The following is a 19,257-nucleotide window of genomic DNA, read 5'->3' as shown; positions in this document are numbered from 1 at the left end:
TGAGACACTATGTTAATCATATCAAAACAGTAACCTCTAGTTATAAAGCATGTAGGGGAATTCATTGACGTATGTGTCGCAGCAGATTGTGGAATAGGTATGACACATCGTCTCATCTTGCCTTGTGAGAGACAGACACTAAAGTTGAGTTCTTAAACACGATACAACATGGCAGACATGGCTATTGGATTGGGCGTAAATGTGTACATAATCGTGAAAACTCATCTCATCCAGTGATCACATTATCAACAAATAACCATATCACATTGGAGTGTGAGTGAGTGATTATAGTTTTATGCTGATTTTAGAAATATGGCAGAAATATCACTGCGGGGAACGCCAGTAATGTGCTATAATATAACGTTAGAAATGGTTATTCGACATAAATTTGTTTATGATACTGGGGGTGTTTCAAAACAAATTCTGGTGTTTTGCTAAATCACAGATATCTGTCATCACTAATGCTCTCAATGTATCACAGTACAAAGTTTACCAAGGAAATTACAAATGATACTTAAACTATTTATAGGCATGCACTCCAAATACCATATTCGACCCATTATGCGCCCCTCCCCCAAAATATCAGGAATAATATATTCCAATATCTTGTTAATTTAGATGCAGCTTTTACTAAACATATTTAAAATAATAATAACCCTAAGCGAAGCAGCTGATCACTATTGCTGGGTATTATTTTTTACATGGAACCAGTCTGACCAGTCACCGTCAAGGCTCCCGTGCACGTGATCGCGTGATCGCGAGAATTACGTGTTGATATAGAATCATCCAACAAAAACAAATATGACTTTTAACGAATCAAAGAATGGCATTTACGATTTATGTATCCATTCTCTGTCAACTTAACTTCGTTTCAAGGCATCAATAGCGGTAATCTGACCGTGGTTGCTGTTAATAACGTTGAGTTGTGCGATCTTCCGATGGCTTCACATACAATTTCGCCGAAATTAATTAAAACAATATTAAAAGGAATTTTGAATAAAATTAATGAAATAAGTTACAAACATAAGTCCAGATATACAAAGAACACTTTTTATAGCCAGACAGTGTAATTACATAAGTAATTTGCGAACTTCAGAATTGATTTGTTGACATGGTATTTCCGGTATTACTTGCTCACAGTAATGTCTTTCCATGGGGGAAAAAACCATCAAAACTCATTAATTCGTGTATAATGCGCACCCCCTTCTACACAGCTGTGTTTTTTTGGAAAAAAGTGTGCACTATTCTCAAGAAAATACGGTAAGGCTTACTGATGAATTTACGCAAATTTGACCTGAATTGGTCCCAATAAGCGCCCACCCCTTCTGTCCCTGGGCGCTTAATGGGTCGAATACGGTACTTCATATGACCAGGAGGCTGCATTGCTTGAAAACCTCTGGGTATTATACATCAAATAACATTGTTTCGAACTGAAACCTAGTCCAAAATAAAGAAGCGCACATGGTATGTTTCATATGAATTATTACCCTCTGGTGTTAGTCCAGTTGAGCTGTAGGGCTCACTCCTAAGAGCTACCTCCTGCATAATGATTCCGAGACTGAATATATCTGCCTTTTCGTTTCCTTTGGTCATTAGAATCGGATCACGAAGATGTTCTGGACACGTCCACAATAGATCTGAAATTTACAAAATCATGGTTGTCACAAAATATGTTGTTTGAAGTGCTAGAACTTAAATATAAGGTGATTTATATTTGGCCATGCTTTATCATCTCCTCATGTAAGAGAGACGTTTTGAAATTGAGAACTTTAATAAACACATATTCTCCATGGTTATAATAAAATATTATAAATAAATGACAAACCAATTTCAAATATCACGTCCTTTCAAACGAATGACATACATTGACACACAGGCATTTTACAGATATACTCTATGTGTTTTTTTGTGTTAGATTAACTCACTGATGCGATACAAAACTTACAGAGTTATTATCAGGGCCATGAAAGGATTGAGTAAGAGCCAGAAATATTCCAGTCATTCCACACTGATTACATGTATTGGGTGTACCCCATTGTATGGACAAAGACAAAAACAAAAGAATATGATTCCATACCATATGGCTCCAAGTCTGTTCGAATTTGTTTTAATGCAGTGAAGAAACCTGGAAGACCATAGTCTGTTATGCGCAACTGCCAACGACTGTCAATCACACAGTTACGTGATTTTAGATTCCCGTGACATCGAATAGGTGATCCATGAATGTATCGCAATCCCTGAAACAGAGCATCATTGAAACTTCTTTTTTTAATTGCATTAAATGTTTTATAATTAATAGGTTTCACACAGAGGCAGTGCACAGGTAACTTAGTATCATGCTCTGTCTGTTACAGTTGCTGTGAGGAGAGTTCCAAGTGAAATCATAATTTCAAAGCAACCATTCAAATTCTAGAGGGCTTGTTCAGTTTCAAATACATGTGGTTACTTTTTCAAACACACATATGTGCCTATGCTATCCATATTACTATACCTACATTAACATACATGTTATGGCAATGGTAACATTATATACTGAACCGCAAAATAAACATCACCATGGATAGATATATGAGAAACCTTATTTGTCCAAACACTGTAAACATACTTTGAGACATATTAAAAAGATGAAACTTGGCAAAACTGATCATGAAGGTTGCAATTTAAGTTTCAAATGTTCTTAAAGTGAAACACAACACTAGTCTCTGAGAAAATGGCATCACGAGTCAGTATCTCTTGAGTCCGCCATGTGCATTGATGACTGCCGTGCAACGTCGATACATGGAATGGATGAGGCAGTTGATGAAGGCCATAGTCACTTGAGCCCACACTCTGAGGAACGCCTGACGCAGATCAGTTGCAGTTGTCGGCCTTGGTCGGACGTCATTCAGTCGTCTTTGAATCTCGTCCCACAGGTGCTCAATGGGATATAAATCAGGACTGAGGGCATGCCACTGCATGGTTCTTATACCATTCTGCTGGAGGAAGTCTCTTGTTGCTCTCGCAGTGTGGGCACGGGTGTTATCATGCTGAAACCACGCCGTGGTTGCGGCGACGTGTCAAATGAGGTATGGCGTGTGGTCTCAAGACTTGATCAATGTGACACCATTGTCTCTCCCTGGACCAATGTTGTAGAATTCCACCCCACACCATGATGCTCGTACCACCCCACGAGTCTCTCTCAACAACACAAGCACCCGAATAACGCCCCCACGGCATCTCCAGACTCTTCTCTCTGCCATCTGCTGTTGAGATACAGTAACGGCTCTTGTCTTCTCCACAGCTGGTGGCGCCAATGCTGGTGCTGTGTTGCCCACTGAAGACGGTCTCGGCCATGACGTGGTGTCAGAATGGGTCCTCGGTGTGGCCTGTGACAGTGGAGGTGTCTGCTCGTCAATCGTTGACGCACGGTGTCCTCACTAATGTGTCGCTGGTGTGTCTTCATGGTCTGTCAAGCAGTTTCCACAGCAGTAACAAAGCAATCTTGAAGATGCTGTCGCACAATCTGAAGATCCTGATGTCGGGTGGTGACCCTTGGTCTTCCACTATGTGGTCAGTCATCTGTAGCGTTAGTGGTCTGGTACTGTTGTTGGAGCCTGTATATGGTCCTTACATGGACTTGAAATGCATTGGCTACTTGCTGGGCGGTTTGTCCAGCTTGCAATCGTCCAAGGGCTTGGTGTCTCTGATTTCTTGTCAATCTTGGCATGTGGTAGCAATTCAATAACGAATGAATGTTATCCAATCTTGGTGGATTTTTATAGGGCAAGAAATGGGGAAACGCATGTGCATTTCAATTTGCACGGAACTCACATGCATCAGGTTACCATTGCCATTGCCGTGATGCGTTTGGACGATCGGTTTTATTGTCATCTGCTTTGTTTTTTTATCATCAAATTTCATTTTTCCAGACAAGGTAATGTTACATTTTTTAGAAACTTTGACTAAAATTACCCAGATATTTAAATGACAACTTTTCATGCAATGTTACTTGGGGTGATGTTTCTTTTGCGGTTCAGTATATATTCATACAAAAAGCTGTAACAGTGAGGTAAATTTTCACTGCATCCGGAGATGCTCAGGTAATACATTGACTTGTTCCGCTCAAACATCAAGCCACCTCACTGGTGATCAATTGATGCAAAAATGGTTTCAAGTCATCAGTGACATCATCTTCTCTTTGTTGCCGATTTGGACTGATCAATTCACTCCCCTCAAAGGATGAAAACACTTAGGAAATACTCAATCCTCCTTAGGATCAAATCACTCACCTCAAAAGATGAAAACACTCAGGATACACTCAATCCTCCTTAGGATCAAATCACTCCTCTCAAAGGATGAAAATACTCAGGATATAGTCAATCCTCTTTAAGATCAAATCATTCCCCTCAGAGTGTTAAAACACTCAGGATATACTCAATCCTCCTTAGGATCAAATCACTTCCCTAAAAGGATAAAAACACTCAGGATATCTCAATCCTCCTTAGGATCAAATCACTTCCCTAAAAGGATAAAAACACTCAGGATATACTCAATCCTCCTAAGGTTCAAATCACTTCCCACAAAGGATGAAAACTCTCATTATATACTCAATCCTCCTTGGGATCAAATCACACCCCTAAAAGGATGCAAACACTCAGGATATACTCAATCCTCCTAAGGTTCAAATCACTTCCCACAAAGGATGAAAACACTCAGGATATACTCAGTCCTCCTAAGGTTCAAATCACTCATCTCAAAAGATGAAAACACTTAGGATATACTCAATCCACTTTAAGATCAAATCACTCACCTCAAAGGATGAAAACACTCAGGATATACTCAATCCTCCTTAGGTTCAAATCACTTCTCACAAAGGATGAAAACACTCAGGATATACTCAATCCTCCTTAGGATCAAATCACTTCCCTAAAAGGATAAAAACACTCAGGCTATACTCAATCCTCCTTAGGATCAAATCACTTCCCTAAAAGGATAAAAACACTCAGGATATACTCAATCCTCCTAAGGTTCAAATCACTTCCCACAAAGGATGAAAACTCTCATTATATACTCAATCCTTCTTGGGATCAAATCACACCCCTAAAAGGATGAAAAACACTCAGGCTATACTCAATCCTCCTTAGGATCAAATCACTTCCCTAAAAGGATAAAAACACTCAGGATATACTCAATCCTCCTAAGGTTCAAATCACTTCCCACAAAGGATGAAAACACTCAGGATATACTCAGTCCTCCTAAGGTTCAAATCACTCATCTCAAAAGATGAAAACACTCAGGATATACTCAATCCACTTTAAGATCAAATCACTCACCTCAAAGGATGAAAACACTCAGGATATACTCAATCCTCCTAAGGTTCAAATCACTTCTCACAAAGGATGAAAACACTCAGGATATACTCAATCCTCCTTAGGATCAAATCACACCCCTAAAAGGAAGAAAACACTCAGGATATACTCAATCCTACTAAGGTTGAAATCATTCCCCTCAAAGGATGAAACCACTCAGGATATACTCAATCCTCCTAAGGTTCAAATCACTCACCTCAAAAGATGAAAACACTCAGGATATACTCAATCCTCCTTAGGATCAAATAACACCCCTAAAAGGATGAAAACACTCAGGATATACACAATCCTACTAAGGTTCAAATCACTTCCCACAAAGGATTAAAACACTCAGGATATACTCAATCCTCCTAAGGATCAAATAACACCCCTAAAAGGATGAAAACACTCAGGATATACTCAATCCTCCTTAGGATCAAATCACACCCCACAAAGGATGAAAACACTTAGGATATACTCAATCCTCCTTAGGTTCAAATCACTTCCCACAAAGGATGAAAACACTAAGGATATACTCAATCCTCCTTAGGATCAAATAACACCCCACAAAGGATGAAAACACTCAGGATATACTCAATCCTCCTTAGGATCAAATCACTTCCCTAAAAGGATGAAAACACTCAGGATATACTCAATCCTCCTTAGGATCAAATCACACCCCTAAAAGGATAAAAACACTCAGGATATACTCAATCCTCCTTAGGATCAAATCACTTCTCACAAAGGATGAAAACACTCAGGATATACTCAATCCTCCTTAGGATCAAATCACACCCCACAAAGGATGAAAACACTTAGGATATACTCAATCCTCCTTAGGTTCAAATCACTTCCCACAAAGGATGAAAACTCTCATTATATACTCAATCCTCCTTGGGATCAAATCACACCCCTCAAAGGATGCAAACACTCAGGATATACTCAATCCTCCTAAGGTTCAAATGACTTCCCACAAAGGATGAAAACACTCAGGATATACTCAGTCCTCCTAAGGTTCAAATGACTTCCCACAAAGGATGAAAACACTCAGGATATACTCAGTCCTCCTAAGGTTCAAATCACTCATCTCAAAAGATGAAAACACTTAGGATATACTCAATCCACTTTAAGATCAAATCACTCACCTCAAAGGATGAAAACACTTAGGATATACTCAATCCTCCTTAGGTTCAAATCACTTCCCACAAAGGATGAAAACACTCAGGATATACTCAATCCTCCTTAGGATCAAATCACTTCCCTAAAAGGATAAAAACACTCAGGATATTCTCAATCCTCCTAAGGTTCAAATCACTTCCCACAAAGGATGAAAACTCTCATTATATACTCAATCCTCCTTGGGATCAAATTACACCCCTAAAAGGATGCAAACACTCAGGACATACTCAATCCTCCTAAGGTTCAAATCACTTCCCACAAAGGATGAAAACACTCAGGATATACTCAGTCCTCCTTAGGATCAAATCACACCCCACAAAGGATGAAAACACTCAGGATATAATCAATCCTCCTTAGGATCAAATCACACCCCTAAAAGGAAGAAAACACTCAGGATATACTCAATCCTCCTAAGGTTGAAATCATTCCCCTCAAAGGATGAAAACACTCAGGATATACTCAATCCTCCTTAGGTTCAAATCACTTCTCACAAAGGATGAAAACACTCAGGATATACTCAATCCTCCTTAGGATCAAATCACACCCCACAAAGGATGAAAACACTTAGGATATACTCAATCCTCCTTAGGTTCAAATCACTTCCCACAAAGGATGAAAACACTCAGGATATACTCAATCCTCCTTAGGATCAAATCACACCCCACATAGGATGAAAACACTTAGGATATACTCAATCCTCCTTAGGTTCAAATCACTTCCCACAAAGGATGAAAACACTCAGGATATACTCAATCCTCCTTAGGATCAAATCACACCCCACAAAGGATGAAAACACTCAGGATATACTCAATCCTCCTAAGGTTCAAATCACTTCCCACAAAGGATGAAAACACTCAGGATATACTCAATCCTCCTTAGGATCAAATCACACCCCACAAAGGATGAAAACACTCAGGATATACTCAATCCTCCTTGGGATCAAATCACACCCCTAAAAGGATGAAAACACTTAGGATATACTCAATCCTCCTAAGGTTCAAATTATTCCCCTCAAAGGATGAAAACACTCATTATATACTCAATCCTACTTAGAATCAAATCACTCCATAATGCAAAAAACACATTTATTTATTTGGAAAATAGTGTAACTCAAAAGAGGTGTTACAATTGTATAGTGTGTGTATGTTGTGTAGGTCTGAGTGGTATTGAAATGTTGATTTAATTGTTATTAAGTTCTAACTTTCAAACTAATTACTCATATTTATTGTAATCCCGCATAGGATAATAAAACCATGATTACATTTTTTTCCAGTGTAGTTTTAATCAATAACAAATATTTTTAAACTTGTTCTATCTCACTCTATGCATTCCTCCTTCTTCTTTTAATCCCATGCCTGGAAACATCCTTGATCAAAGTTTCTAGCTTCTTAGCTTCATTTGCCAGCAACCCATCCATCACCATGACCAAATATCTAGGTCATGCACCCGGATCACACTGTCCATTGACTGCCTCATTATTCTCTTTCTTTTCGCCTCCCTGTGGAGACATATTTTCTTCTTTTGACAGAATATTTATGGCTTTATTTTTCTCAAAATTACATGAGCTTGGGGGCACTAATTGCATATAAATATGAATAAGGACCAAGCAAAACGTCCAGCCTGCATGAGGTGCCAGCACACATTTTTGCTGAAGGGTCCTTAAAAATTATGATCTTTATTGTTCTAGAATCTGTCAACCGGGTTTACAGTGTTTGGAATGCTCTCATTTGTCACAAGAGCCATTGACAGACTATCTTTAAAAATACCAGAAGAGGGGGATTGATCGCCGATCTAAATCCAAGGATACCGAACATGAATATTCTGCATCCAAGAAACCTAAGCGTGTGACCAAGACTAGCGGTCACCTAACTGTCAAATATGTGGTAAAGCAACCACCATCAGCCACAATTACTTCCCTGTCAGTGGAAGAGCTACCGTTTCCAACAGTTTTATGCACAAGTTTTCTCTCTGTATCCGAATACTATCGTGTTTTAATGCTTTCTTTTGCAACTTACGAGAAATGAATTTTATCGCTTTCCTGCCAGTCCCAAGACTCCGGCGGCTATTTCCATGCCGAGCACGATAGGCGCGGCGATTATAGTTGATAGTAAACCGACACCGGCTACACCGAGTCCCATGCCAGCTGCTACAAGCGCGGTGTCAACTCCGTCCAGAGCATTCACGGCTCTGCGATACTTTTTATACAATCCAAGTCTCAACTCCCTATCCTTCTCTATTCGATGTTTTATGTCGCTTATTTGATGTAATCGAAATCCATCAACAGTTTCCTTCTTTACAATTGCTTCATCGAGCGCTGGATATAAACTCATAGTGTATATTACGAATATATAATAGTCTTTAATTGGTCTTGCTTCAATGCTTTGAGAGTATACATCAACCTTATCAAATGTATATTATACGGCAAGAATATCTTAGAAAGAGAAATACTACCACTTTTAATAATTTGAACCCCCTCGAGGGTTGCAACGGGCGATGCTCCGATATGAATAATACTGCAACGTTGACGCTCGTGTTTCTTGAGCCATTTAATCGATAGACCAGGTAATATTTCGAAGGCATCTACCGGTACATCTCCGAAAAAGACTTCAATAATAAGAGTAGAAATATTAGGTATTGCACTCAAGTTAACTTTAATATCATCGAATTCAGCAACCAAATTTAATCTAACATTTTGGACTGCCGGACGACTATATAACATATGACCTGGTTTTTCTGGCAGGGGAGTGACTAACACACTTTTTCGTTTTGACGGGATATAGGCCGCGAGTACGATACCACTATTTATTATCTTAGTTAAATTATGTCCCTTACCCATCATCACATAAGGTGGGGTAATGACGATATTCAGTAGCCACACGATGTTTGCTTCGACCATAGTCCATTTATTCTCACCGTTGAGAATAATATTGTACTGTATTGTATTGTTAAGTTCTCGTCAAGAAGTACACCTCTTCCTCCAGGGTCTAATTTCAGTATCCCATTCGACTCATTTTGTGTGAGACTAAATCCATGAGGCTTAAAAATTTCATCATTGAGTGAGCATACGCTGTAATACCCATCAGGTATAGTAATGGTTTCGGAAATACCTGATTTAAACATCCTATTATTACCTCTCGCTGCATTTATATTGGTCCACCTCGGGTAATATGTTACATCGCATAGAGCGACTTCGAGTTGTCCATCCGAGTTATCGATAGTACGAAGCAGTTCAATAGACTGACTATTTGTTATTCCCAGGAGTGTAACATACATATCAAATATACAATGATACTATATCATAACTTAAATATGGAATCAACCATTATTTATAATATGGAGTGTTACACTTAAGTATCCTATATGTACAGGTTGGTGTTTTACATCTAATATAGAAATTTTGAGGTCTGAAATAATACCCCGCTTTAATTTTTTATATTGTAATGGTGAGAAAGATTCCGTTCTACCACTATTGTATTTTTCATCTTTCACTGGAACACTTCTGAGTAGAGTTGAAGGACTTTCTTGTTTAATATTATCCATCGTACTGATTTGATCAAGATGGATGCACAACTCTTTATAGGGAACTAAATCGGGTAAATTGAGTCCCTGATCTGATGTCTTGAGTACTGTTATTTCTCCTCTCCATCCAAGTGTGTATGCTAAGTTCTCGTAAAGCTTTACATCCTTTTTTCCAGCGTTTAAAATCAGTAACTCATTCGACTCATTTTGTGTTAGACTAATTCCATTAGGCTTAAAAAATTCATCGTTGAGTGAGCATACGCTGTAATACCCATCAGGTATAATGTATTTTTTACCATTTATTTCTGTCTCATTATTATAACCTCTCGCAGCATTTATATTGGTCCACCGTGGGTAATACGTTACATCACAGATAGCTACTTTGAGCTGTCCATCCGAGTTATCGATAGTATGAAGCAGTTCATACTGGCCATTTGTTATTCCCGGGAGTGTAACATACATATTAAATATACAATGATACTATATCATAACTTAAATATGAAATCGAGATACATTACTAATCAATCGATTATAGTAACTGCTTCTGGTGCTGAGTTTTTCGTTAAATTCCCCGATATCTTTTTAGTCATGGCAACTAGCGATAAAATGGTGCACAATTGGTTTCCCAATCCGATGCAATTTTGGCAGAATCAGTTAAACTTTGCCATATGGTGTGCCACAACGGGATGTGGCGTATCTCTTTATGCTCCAGGATTTGAACTGAATAAGTCTGTTATAACATTTCACGTGTACTATCAGATTAGACGTATACTTAAAGAAATTAGTGCTCCATTACGGCAGGATCGAGCGTGGAATTCCACAAATAATAATTATGATAGGTCCGCGTATGAGCGTATTTGTCAGGAATTTAATGTTTCTACGAGTAAAGATTGGCGTATTAAAGGAGCAAACCATGGTCTAGGTGTTCCTTACACAGAGGAAAAAATATCTGTCAAAGAAGAAAGCGATTATGTATATAAAGAACTTAATAAACTTCATGTTAATTTTGGTAAGTTGTATAGTACCAGCAAACTTTACGCAAGAATGTATGATCATCGTCTAAAAACCGGTGATTACTATAAAGGCTGGGAACTTTATAGTAACGATTGGAGAGGGGATATTATGAGTTTTAAGAGTGGTTTAATTTATATTGTTACAAAATTTATACAAATGAACGATACCGCAAACGCTTGGAATGAATTTCTTAATGATAAAACGGAAAATAATGTTACTAACCCAGGATTTGTAAGAGTTAATGAATCAATAAGAACTTATGTATGGGCAATTCTCGGAGCACAATCGCAAAAACGGGAATCATCGGTTCTGGGACGGCGCTCGATGCGCAAAAACAGTTTGTCGCAAACGTGGAGGACGCCATTAATTCACCAGTTGACATACCATCGTCTATAAAGCGTTTTCAAGATGCATTACAGTACGCTCAATCCAAAGTGGACTTCGTTTATGCGCCGGGATTATACATGTCTCCGAGTAATATGGAACTTAAGATCGGTCAAATGATAGGCTATAATAATAAAACTGTTATCGCTACCGATCAACAAAAACCAGGTATAAATTCAGATATTAACGTTGAATTAATAACGCAAACGATCACAGGCGAAAAGGGAATAGTCAAGCCACAAACACCAACTATCGCGCAACCATCTACTTACGCACAAGTATCACCGCATATTGCGGCTAAAAATCAACAACATATTGATGAAAAAACAGCGCTTGTAGCAGGTGGGGTCACGGCTGGTTTACTCATGATTTGGTTAGCGAACTTATTTGGTTAAATAGTTCTTAGCGAATACGTACAATAGCCCTGCGATTGCTACGATCAACCCCCACAAGTTTTGACTAAGCCAAGTGGTGGTCTTAGCTAATAAATTCAATAGCCAGGAAACTATACTCCCTATTATACCGAGAAGTGCGCCCGCGGCTTTTTCAGCAAGCTTTCACAGTGCTGAACCTAATGCTTTTAAATGCTTTTTTATCCACTCTTTTATCCCGTTTTTATCGTTAGGCGGTGTGGACGGTGTACCATCACCTGTACTGCCACCGGTTAACGCGAGAGTCAGAGTTGATATAATAAATCCCAACGCGGTTAAAATACTGGCAATTGTTATTCCCTGTTCTCTGAACAATGTTTTAATTTTATCGGTCAGTGTAGTGTCATCGTTGAGGACTCGATCGATAGTTTCTCGAATTCTACTGATTTGTGAACGAAGTGCCTTTCTATTAGTGGAAGCAGCCTCGATGCGGGCCAATCTTTCGTATTCTAAGTTACGCAGTCTTTCTGCAACGCGACGTCTACTGAATTCATCACCCGCCTGATCAAGTTTTGTTTTCTCATTAGCTATATGCTTGTCGAGTTCGGATAGCTTGGCTGTATTATTCATGAGTTCTCCCCACATTGTTTGCATTGCCTTGTCAAGACCTCGTAATTCCCTAATACTAAACTCCGAGAATGGTACACTGGCCGTAGAATTATCGTAGTAGGTATCCAAGATTTCTCCAAGTCCGTTCGAGGCCACCATCGAGGAAGCTTCCAAATTATCTGTATTATCGAGTTCATCACGCATGGTTTGAAGAACCTTAGTAGTCTTCGCAGAAAGCCGCGAGTAGTCTACAAAACCTAATTTATCACGAACAAACACGGTGCCATGTTTACCGGCTAAAGTAGACAAGGCTAGGGGCTTACGAGTACGATAATGCATAAGATCAATATCCGGTTCGCCACGCAGTCGCAATATTCCTTTACTATCTATCTCAAACTTTGAATAGTCACGACCTATTGGGTTAACATAATTTTTATCTTCTTTTAAGGCATCGTAATAATCATTGACGTTTGATTGTAAAAGTTCATCGTTAAGACTACTAAACCTGGTTTCATCAGTATCTTCGATTGGATTCTGGTTATCAAAGTCATCAAATGTACTTAGATCAAAGTCATTAACATCAAAATTAGTCATTTTTATATTAAACATAGGGTACATGTTTTCAATATAACAATGTCTTCGCAATACGGACGCAAGTTAAACCCACAACGTAGACTTCGAGATCCATTAGGGGTCAAGGCAATTCGTCAGTCTGTAACTATAACTAATAACCCTAGTACCATCGCTCAGAATCAAACGCTTCTGGTTCGCTTTCCTAATCTCGGCGCACACGATGTGTTAGTTCCGGGAACTGTCAGACTAGCATTTACGATTAGTTTGACTTCTACCAACGTTAACAGGGAGCCTGTTCAGAACATAGGTCGTGCTATCGTTAAGAAAATCGCCATTAAAATTAGCGGTAATGAGGTTTTGAGTATCGACGATAGCGATGTATACTATTGTTACATGGATCTCTGGAGAACGGATAAAGAGCGGGAAAACTTACAGTACCAAGGTATTTGTAATAAGAACACATTGAGACTGCGCGTGGGCGCTGAAAATGGTGTTGATACCAACGAAAAAGATAAGGCCGTTGCCGACGCATTAGGTAACCGATTCTATGTTCCCCTAGACTTTGAATTACTAGATTCCCACATGCCCTTTTATCAAGCATCCCTAGGCGATAGGTTAGAATACGAACTCACTTTTAATGACTACGGTAGAGTAATCAGAACCGGTGGTGAAGATGCTAGCTATTCCATTGACAATATCTCGCTGGAGTACGAGTCTGGAGCCAGACAAATTCGTAACCATTATTCAGGAAGTTTAGCCATTTTGTACGATCGCGTGCTGCGACACCGAAAGATCACGAGGGACAAAAAAGATATGATGTGGAATATAAATCTAAACGTCCCACGAGGGTCGTTGAAGGGTATTTTAATGTTGTTCGAGGACCCCTCCGATGCGTTTATAAGAAATAACGAGAAGTTCTACAATCCCAAGATTACAAAAGTAGAATTGACTATCGAGGGCGTTCCTAATCAACTATATAGTCAAGGAATGCTAGCATATTACCAGTGGGAGATTAAAAAACTTCTATAAAACGCTCCCCAGAAGTTAACGCCGTCGTGAAAGATCTGTCTCTCGGGAGTGTATCGATGGGTGAATACCTCACCACGAAGTACGCGCTATGGCTCGACATGCGAACAACGGACGATGACCAACTACACGGCAGTAGGAGGATAATAGAAAATGCTAGCGAGGGTGCCACCATACAGATAACGAAGCTCCAGGAATCGGCTGGTAAATTAAACATATATTTGTACGTGATTATGGATGCGCAACTTAATATACAAAATGGGAGATTCGTGCAAGCAATCTATTAATAATCTTTTACCTAAAGATCCGCACTGCGCTATCAATGTGGGCAAACGGGCTGCGGAAAAACAGTTTTTATTCTAGATATTTTACAAAGTCATTATCGTGACGTTTTCGATCATATTATTATTCTGTGCCCAACTATAAGCATTAATAAAACATACCTATCGAGAGATTGGGTAATGAATGACGACGGGGTACACAGAGTCGATCCGGGCGATCGTTTACAAGACTGTCTCCAAGTATGTCACGAAAAATACAATGGAGAATCAACCCTTTTCGTAATAGACGACTGCAGCGTGAGTAAAGAATTAACAAAAAAAAAGATATGCTTTTGTATTTAGCATTCTCCGGACGGCATACTCCGGACGGCATACTCAACATAGCGTTTGGGTACTTACTCATAAATACAACTCTGTCCTGAAAGATCTCAGAGAGCAGACCAAATGGGTAGCGCTGTTTCATTGCAAAGACCGAGATTCATTTGAGGAATGTTTATGCGAAAATGATGTTATTTATACCAAGCCCGAACGTGACAAAGTCAGAAAACTGTTAGCGGCAACGAAGCACTGTAAACTCGTATTAAAAACCGATCAACCAGCTGCTTATGCAATTGCTTAGCAAAATGTAGCAAAATTATGACAAAATTATAGCAAAAATGTGGCAAAATGTAGCAAAAATGTAGCAAAATTATAGGAAAATTATAGGAAAATTATAGCAAATATATCACAATTACAGCAAAAATACGATAAGTTGAACATTAGCGGTTAATATGACATAAAATGTGGTTCGAAATCATCATTCTTTCGAAACAGTTCATTATTACGGGTTGTATTGGATATGTCATATTATATTATGTTAGACTTAAATATCTCCTTATATATATCATTATGGAATGCGACGAACTCATTGAACAAATGCTCAAAGAATCTGATGTTGATCAACATGTTGATAAATCTTTAGATAAACATAGAGAAAGACTCGCTGCTTTGGTAGCCGGTGATAAATGTTCCCAATATTTGGGAGAAAATTATACCATCGAAAAAATTGATAACATGACCGATGAAGAGATTAAAAAACTGTACGCGCGTTACGAGTCTAGACTGGGAGCTACCATGACTAAAACGATAGGGTCGGCTATGTTACAACTATACACAGTCATAGCTAGTACGTTTCTCCCTATCCCGGCAGAACATCGCATGTATTTATGCGAATCTCTCGAGAAAGACCCATTCATCGAACACGCTATAAGCTCAGTGAGCTGTGAGTTTTATCATAGATACGGAATGTTTTTAGCTCCACTCACCACAGCTTTAATAACGGCTAGGCATTGTCAATTTTAACATACGTGCCCACTTAATAATATAAAAAATGAAGTTCAAATTAATAATGGAGACTCAAGTGACACCACAACCGATTGTGAACGAGGATGCACAACCACAACAGATTGCAGAAACGCAACAACATGTGAATGAAGAACATCGAGTGAATGAGGAACCACCACCACATGTGAATGAGAAAATACTAAAAGCCAGAGTTACTAAGAACCATCAAAAAATAGCTGCAGGAAGAAAGGGATGACTCGCGAGGAAAGCGAAATTAATAAATAATTCAAATATTAATCCGATTAAAACATGGGCACTAGTAGGAGTTGCTGGTATAGCGGCTGTATGGTTCTTTTATAAGACCGAAGAAGAGAAAACGTCACCCCCAATGCAAAAACAAGTTCAATTAGAGGTTAGCCCCCATATAATGCTATTAGAAGCATGACTACTCCAGTTACAGACGGTAAAATGTTGGTAAACGCAACGTATCATTCAGCTATTGGAGCTATTGTTAATGCTCTAGCTTTTTCGGGGAGTAATTATTTATTTTCTACTTTGAGGGTATCAAACGCTAAAGAAGTTGAAGAGGAGCGTAAACGACATAACGAAGCAATGGAACAACTCCAAGCAGCCCAGTCACAATATACGCGGCAGAGAATGAAGAGATTAGATTTTATTCATGAAGAAATGCGTAAGGAAGGACATTCAATTCAAATGTTTAAGGATGTCGAATCTGCCATGCACGAATACTTCCTAGTTTATTGAAAGAAACTTGACCCAATATCGAGACCAACAATAAGTCAGTTTTATACACCGTCAGAGGTACAAAAGAACCGCGAGGTAAAATTTATCATGTTGGGATTGACTGCTGTATTGATTTTCAGCTATACCATAACTACGCATAAACAACCAGAGTGACAGCTGTGGCTATGCATAAGCCATGACCTAGTTAGGGGAGTCAGAGTGACAGCTAATCTATAAATAGCGTTGGCTGACTGCCTAATCAATAGTGTAGATGTGATTTGCATTTAGACAAATGATATGGTAGATGTATAAACCATGAATCATTGCAAATTTACACTCATGGGGAAAAAAACTCTATGTAACCAACGCTGTGTTGAAATTTACTGCGGTATACACAATTATTACATCAGGCGCGGAAACATAAACTATACGTGTTCTGTATGCGGGATAGGGGTCAAAGGTCGTTATTGTTTATGTAAGGAACACGGTGCTGATAGGGTCAGGAACCAGATTATTTATGCTAGGAAGAGAGATTACATCAACGAGAGGAATAGGTTGGGGAGAATACGTATTTAGATATATGAAAAACAATCAATTAGACATTTGTCTCATTTTGCATATACCATTCAACCAATTGTTTTTGTCAGAGAGTTGAAGGCTATGGCAAAGCAATGTGGTCTACATGGATATTCTCGAATGAGAAAAGCTGAATTGATTACCTTACTATGTTTGGAATACAAGAAACCCCAGACTGTTAGAGAACTCAAAGCTCAAGCAAGAAACAGTGGGCTGAGAGCTTATTCTCGAATGAGAAGAGCTGAATTGATCGCTTTACTAGATAATAATCAACCTAATGATGATGATAATATTCAACAACAACAAGAATTAATATTTGTACCAACATCCGCCGGCGTTGGTAAATATCTAAGATGGATATTAATTCCAACATGGATGTTAACGATATTAAGCCCATCATATTGAGTAAAATTAACGAGGAGTTAGATGATTTACATAGTATAAAATACCAGCTGATGATTAAAATGTTATTGAGTAGGTGAGGTGAAATGGGGTTTAACGTCACGTCCAAGATTATTGCCCTTATATAGCGACGTGGTTATTGAGTAAAAGTAACACAGACGATAGCACCGAATATACCGAACCATATTTCCGTAGCAATCAAGAAGTTATAACCCAATCCGATACTATAAACGCATCATTAGATACATCAATTCAGAGAATACAGGAAACTTTAGAACGCTGGACTAATAGAGGTTCGGGTTGGGGTGTGGATAAAATCGATAGTTTATATTTAGATATAGCAAATTATATGCCCTTCAAAGGTGGATCTTATATAGATTTACCCCGTATTATAAGAAGAAAAAAGCCATAATTAATGTAAAAAATAAATCTGATGACTGTTTAAGAATGATGATAAGATCTGCATTGTTCCCCGTAGATTCTAAAATTGCAAATAGACCTTCTAGCTATACCCAAAACGATGGACTCAACTCCGATGGTATAGACGAACCTACACCAATATCACAAATTGATCAGGTGGAAAAGCAAAATAATTTAGCTATAAATGTTTTCGGACATTCAAAAGGAATTGTTGTACAATTGTTGTACAAGCTCCGCTCCAGAACATATCCCCAGAATCAATTCATTTCTGATCGAAAAAAATGGAAAATATCATTATACGTGGATAAAGAGTTTAAACAGGCTATTATACGATCAAACAAAACATGCTAGAAAGAAATATTTCTGCGAAAGATGCCTACATGGATACAGCAGACAAGATCTATTAGAAGCGCATAAAGAAGTATGCGCAGGTGTTGGACAGACCGCTATGAGTATCGCTATGCCGAAAGAGGGAAAAAATTTAATTTGAACATTATTGTAATCAAATGCCAGTACCGTACGTAATTTACGCCGACTTCGAAGCGCTTATCAAACCCATAGAAAATACCAACCGTAGCAATCAAGATAATCAAGATAGTTTTACGTACAAAACTCAAGAACATATTCCTTGTGGGTTTGGATATATAGTTGTAAGGTATGATGGGAAAACAAACACTCCCGTGATTTACAGAGGTCCCGAAGCAGCGGGAAAGTTCCTAGAATATCTACAAAATGAAGAGAGAACAAGTATTTGTCACAAAGTGACATAATGTCCCCCGCCTCTATATACATCATAGTACCAAATATGAAGACAATCCTGTGATTAGTTCTTGAGATATCGCGGCAACACCGTTTTCCAACTCCAAAAGCAGATTTGCCTGCTGTGACCTTGAAAATGGGGTAAAGGTCACCAAAACCGACTGGTGTCTGCGGTGTCTGTATATACACCATAGTTCCAAATATGAAGACAATCCTGTGATTAGTTCTTGAGATATCGCGGCAACACCGTTTTCCAACTCCAAAAGCAGATTTGCCTGCTGTGACCTTGAAAATGAGGTCAAGGTCACCAAAACCGACTGGTGTCTGCGGAGTCTGTATATACACCATAGTTCTAAATATGAAGAGAATCCTGTGATTAGTTCTTGAGATATTGCGGCAACACCGTTTTCCAACTCCAAAAGCAGATTTGCCTGCTGTGACCTTGAAAATGAGGTCAAGGTCACCAAAACCCACTGGTGTCTGCGGAGTCTGTATATAGACAATAGTTCCAAATATGAAGACAATCCAGTGTTTAGTTCTTGAGATATCGTGGCAACAAACAGCTGGGACGTACGGACGGACGTACAAACGTACGGACGGACGGTCGTGAATACTATATCCCCAGCTTTGCGCCTTCGCGCGGCGGGGGACAATAATCAGGGAAAAATTATCGTGTAGGAAACCAATGTGTATGACAAGGGATGATTGGAGGGCCTATAAGAAGTCAACGAGTTGTCATGTTTGTAATAA

The 19,257-nt window shown here is 38.8% G+C and overlaps 1 protein-coding gene across 1 annotated transcript in view; it reads right to left on the bottom strand.

Annotated features, from left to right (window-relative positions):
• Positions 1-19,257, bottom strand: part of LOC139448901 (retinal guanylyl cyclase 2-like) — a 525,408-nt gene that overhangs the window by 343,783 nt on the left and 162,368 nt on the right. Inside the window, exons 9-10 of the mRNA XM_071230419.1 lie at positions 2,078-2,237; positions 1,488-1,637 (exon numbers count right to left, since the gene is read on the bottom strand). Of these exons, the coding sequence (XP_071086520.1) occupies positions 1,488-1,637; positions 2,078-2,237 (310 nt within the window). The remainder of the gene's footprint in view (positions 1-1,487; positions 1,638-2,077; positions 2,238-19,257) is intronic.

Source organism: Haliotis cracherodii, unplaced genomic scaffold (assembly GCF_022045235.1).
Source record: "Haliotis cracherodii isolate W230 unplaced genomic scaffold, xgHalCrac1.p SCAF_7, whole genome shotgun sequence".
NCBI classification, from domain to species: Eukaryota; Metazoa; Mollusca; class Gastropoda; order Lepetellida; family Haliotidae; genus Haliotis; species Haliotis cracherodii.
The sequence above is the reverse complement of the archived record's forward strand: the minus strand, read 5'-3'. Positions and strand labels throughout refer to the sequence as shown.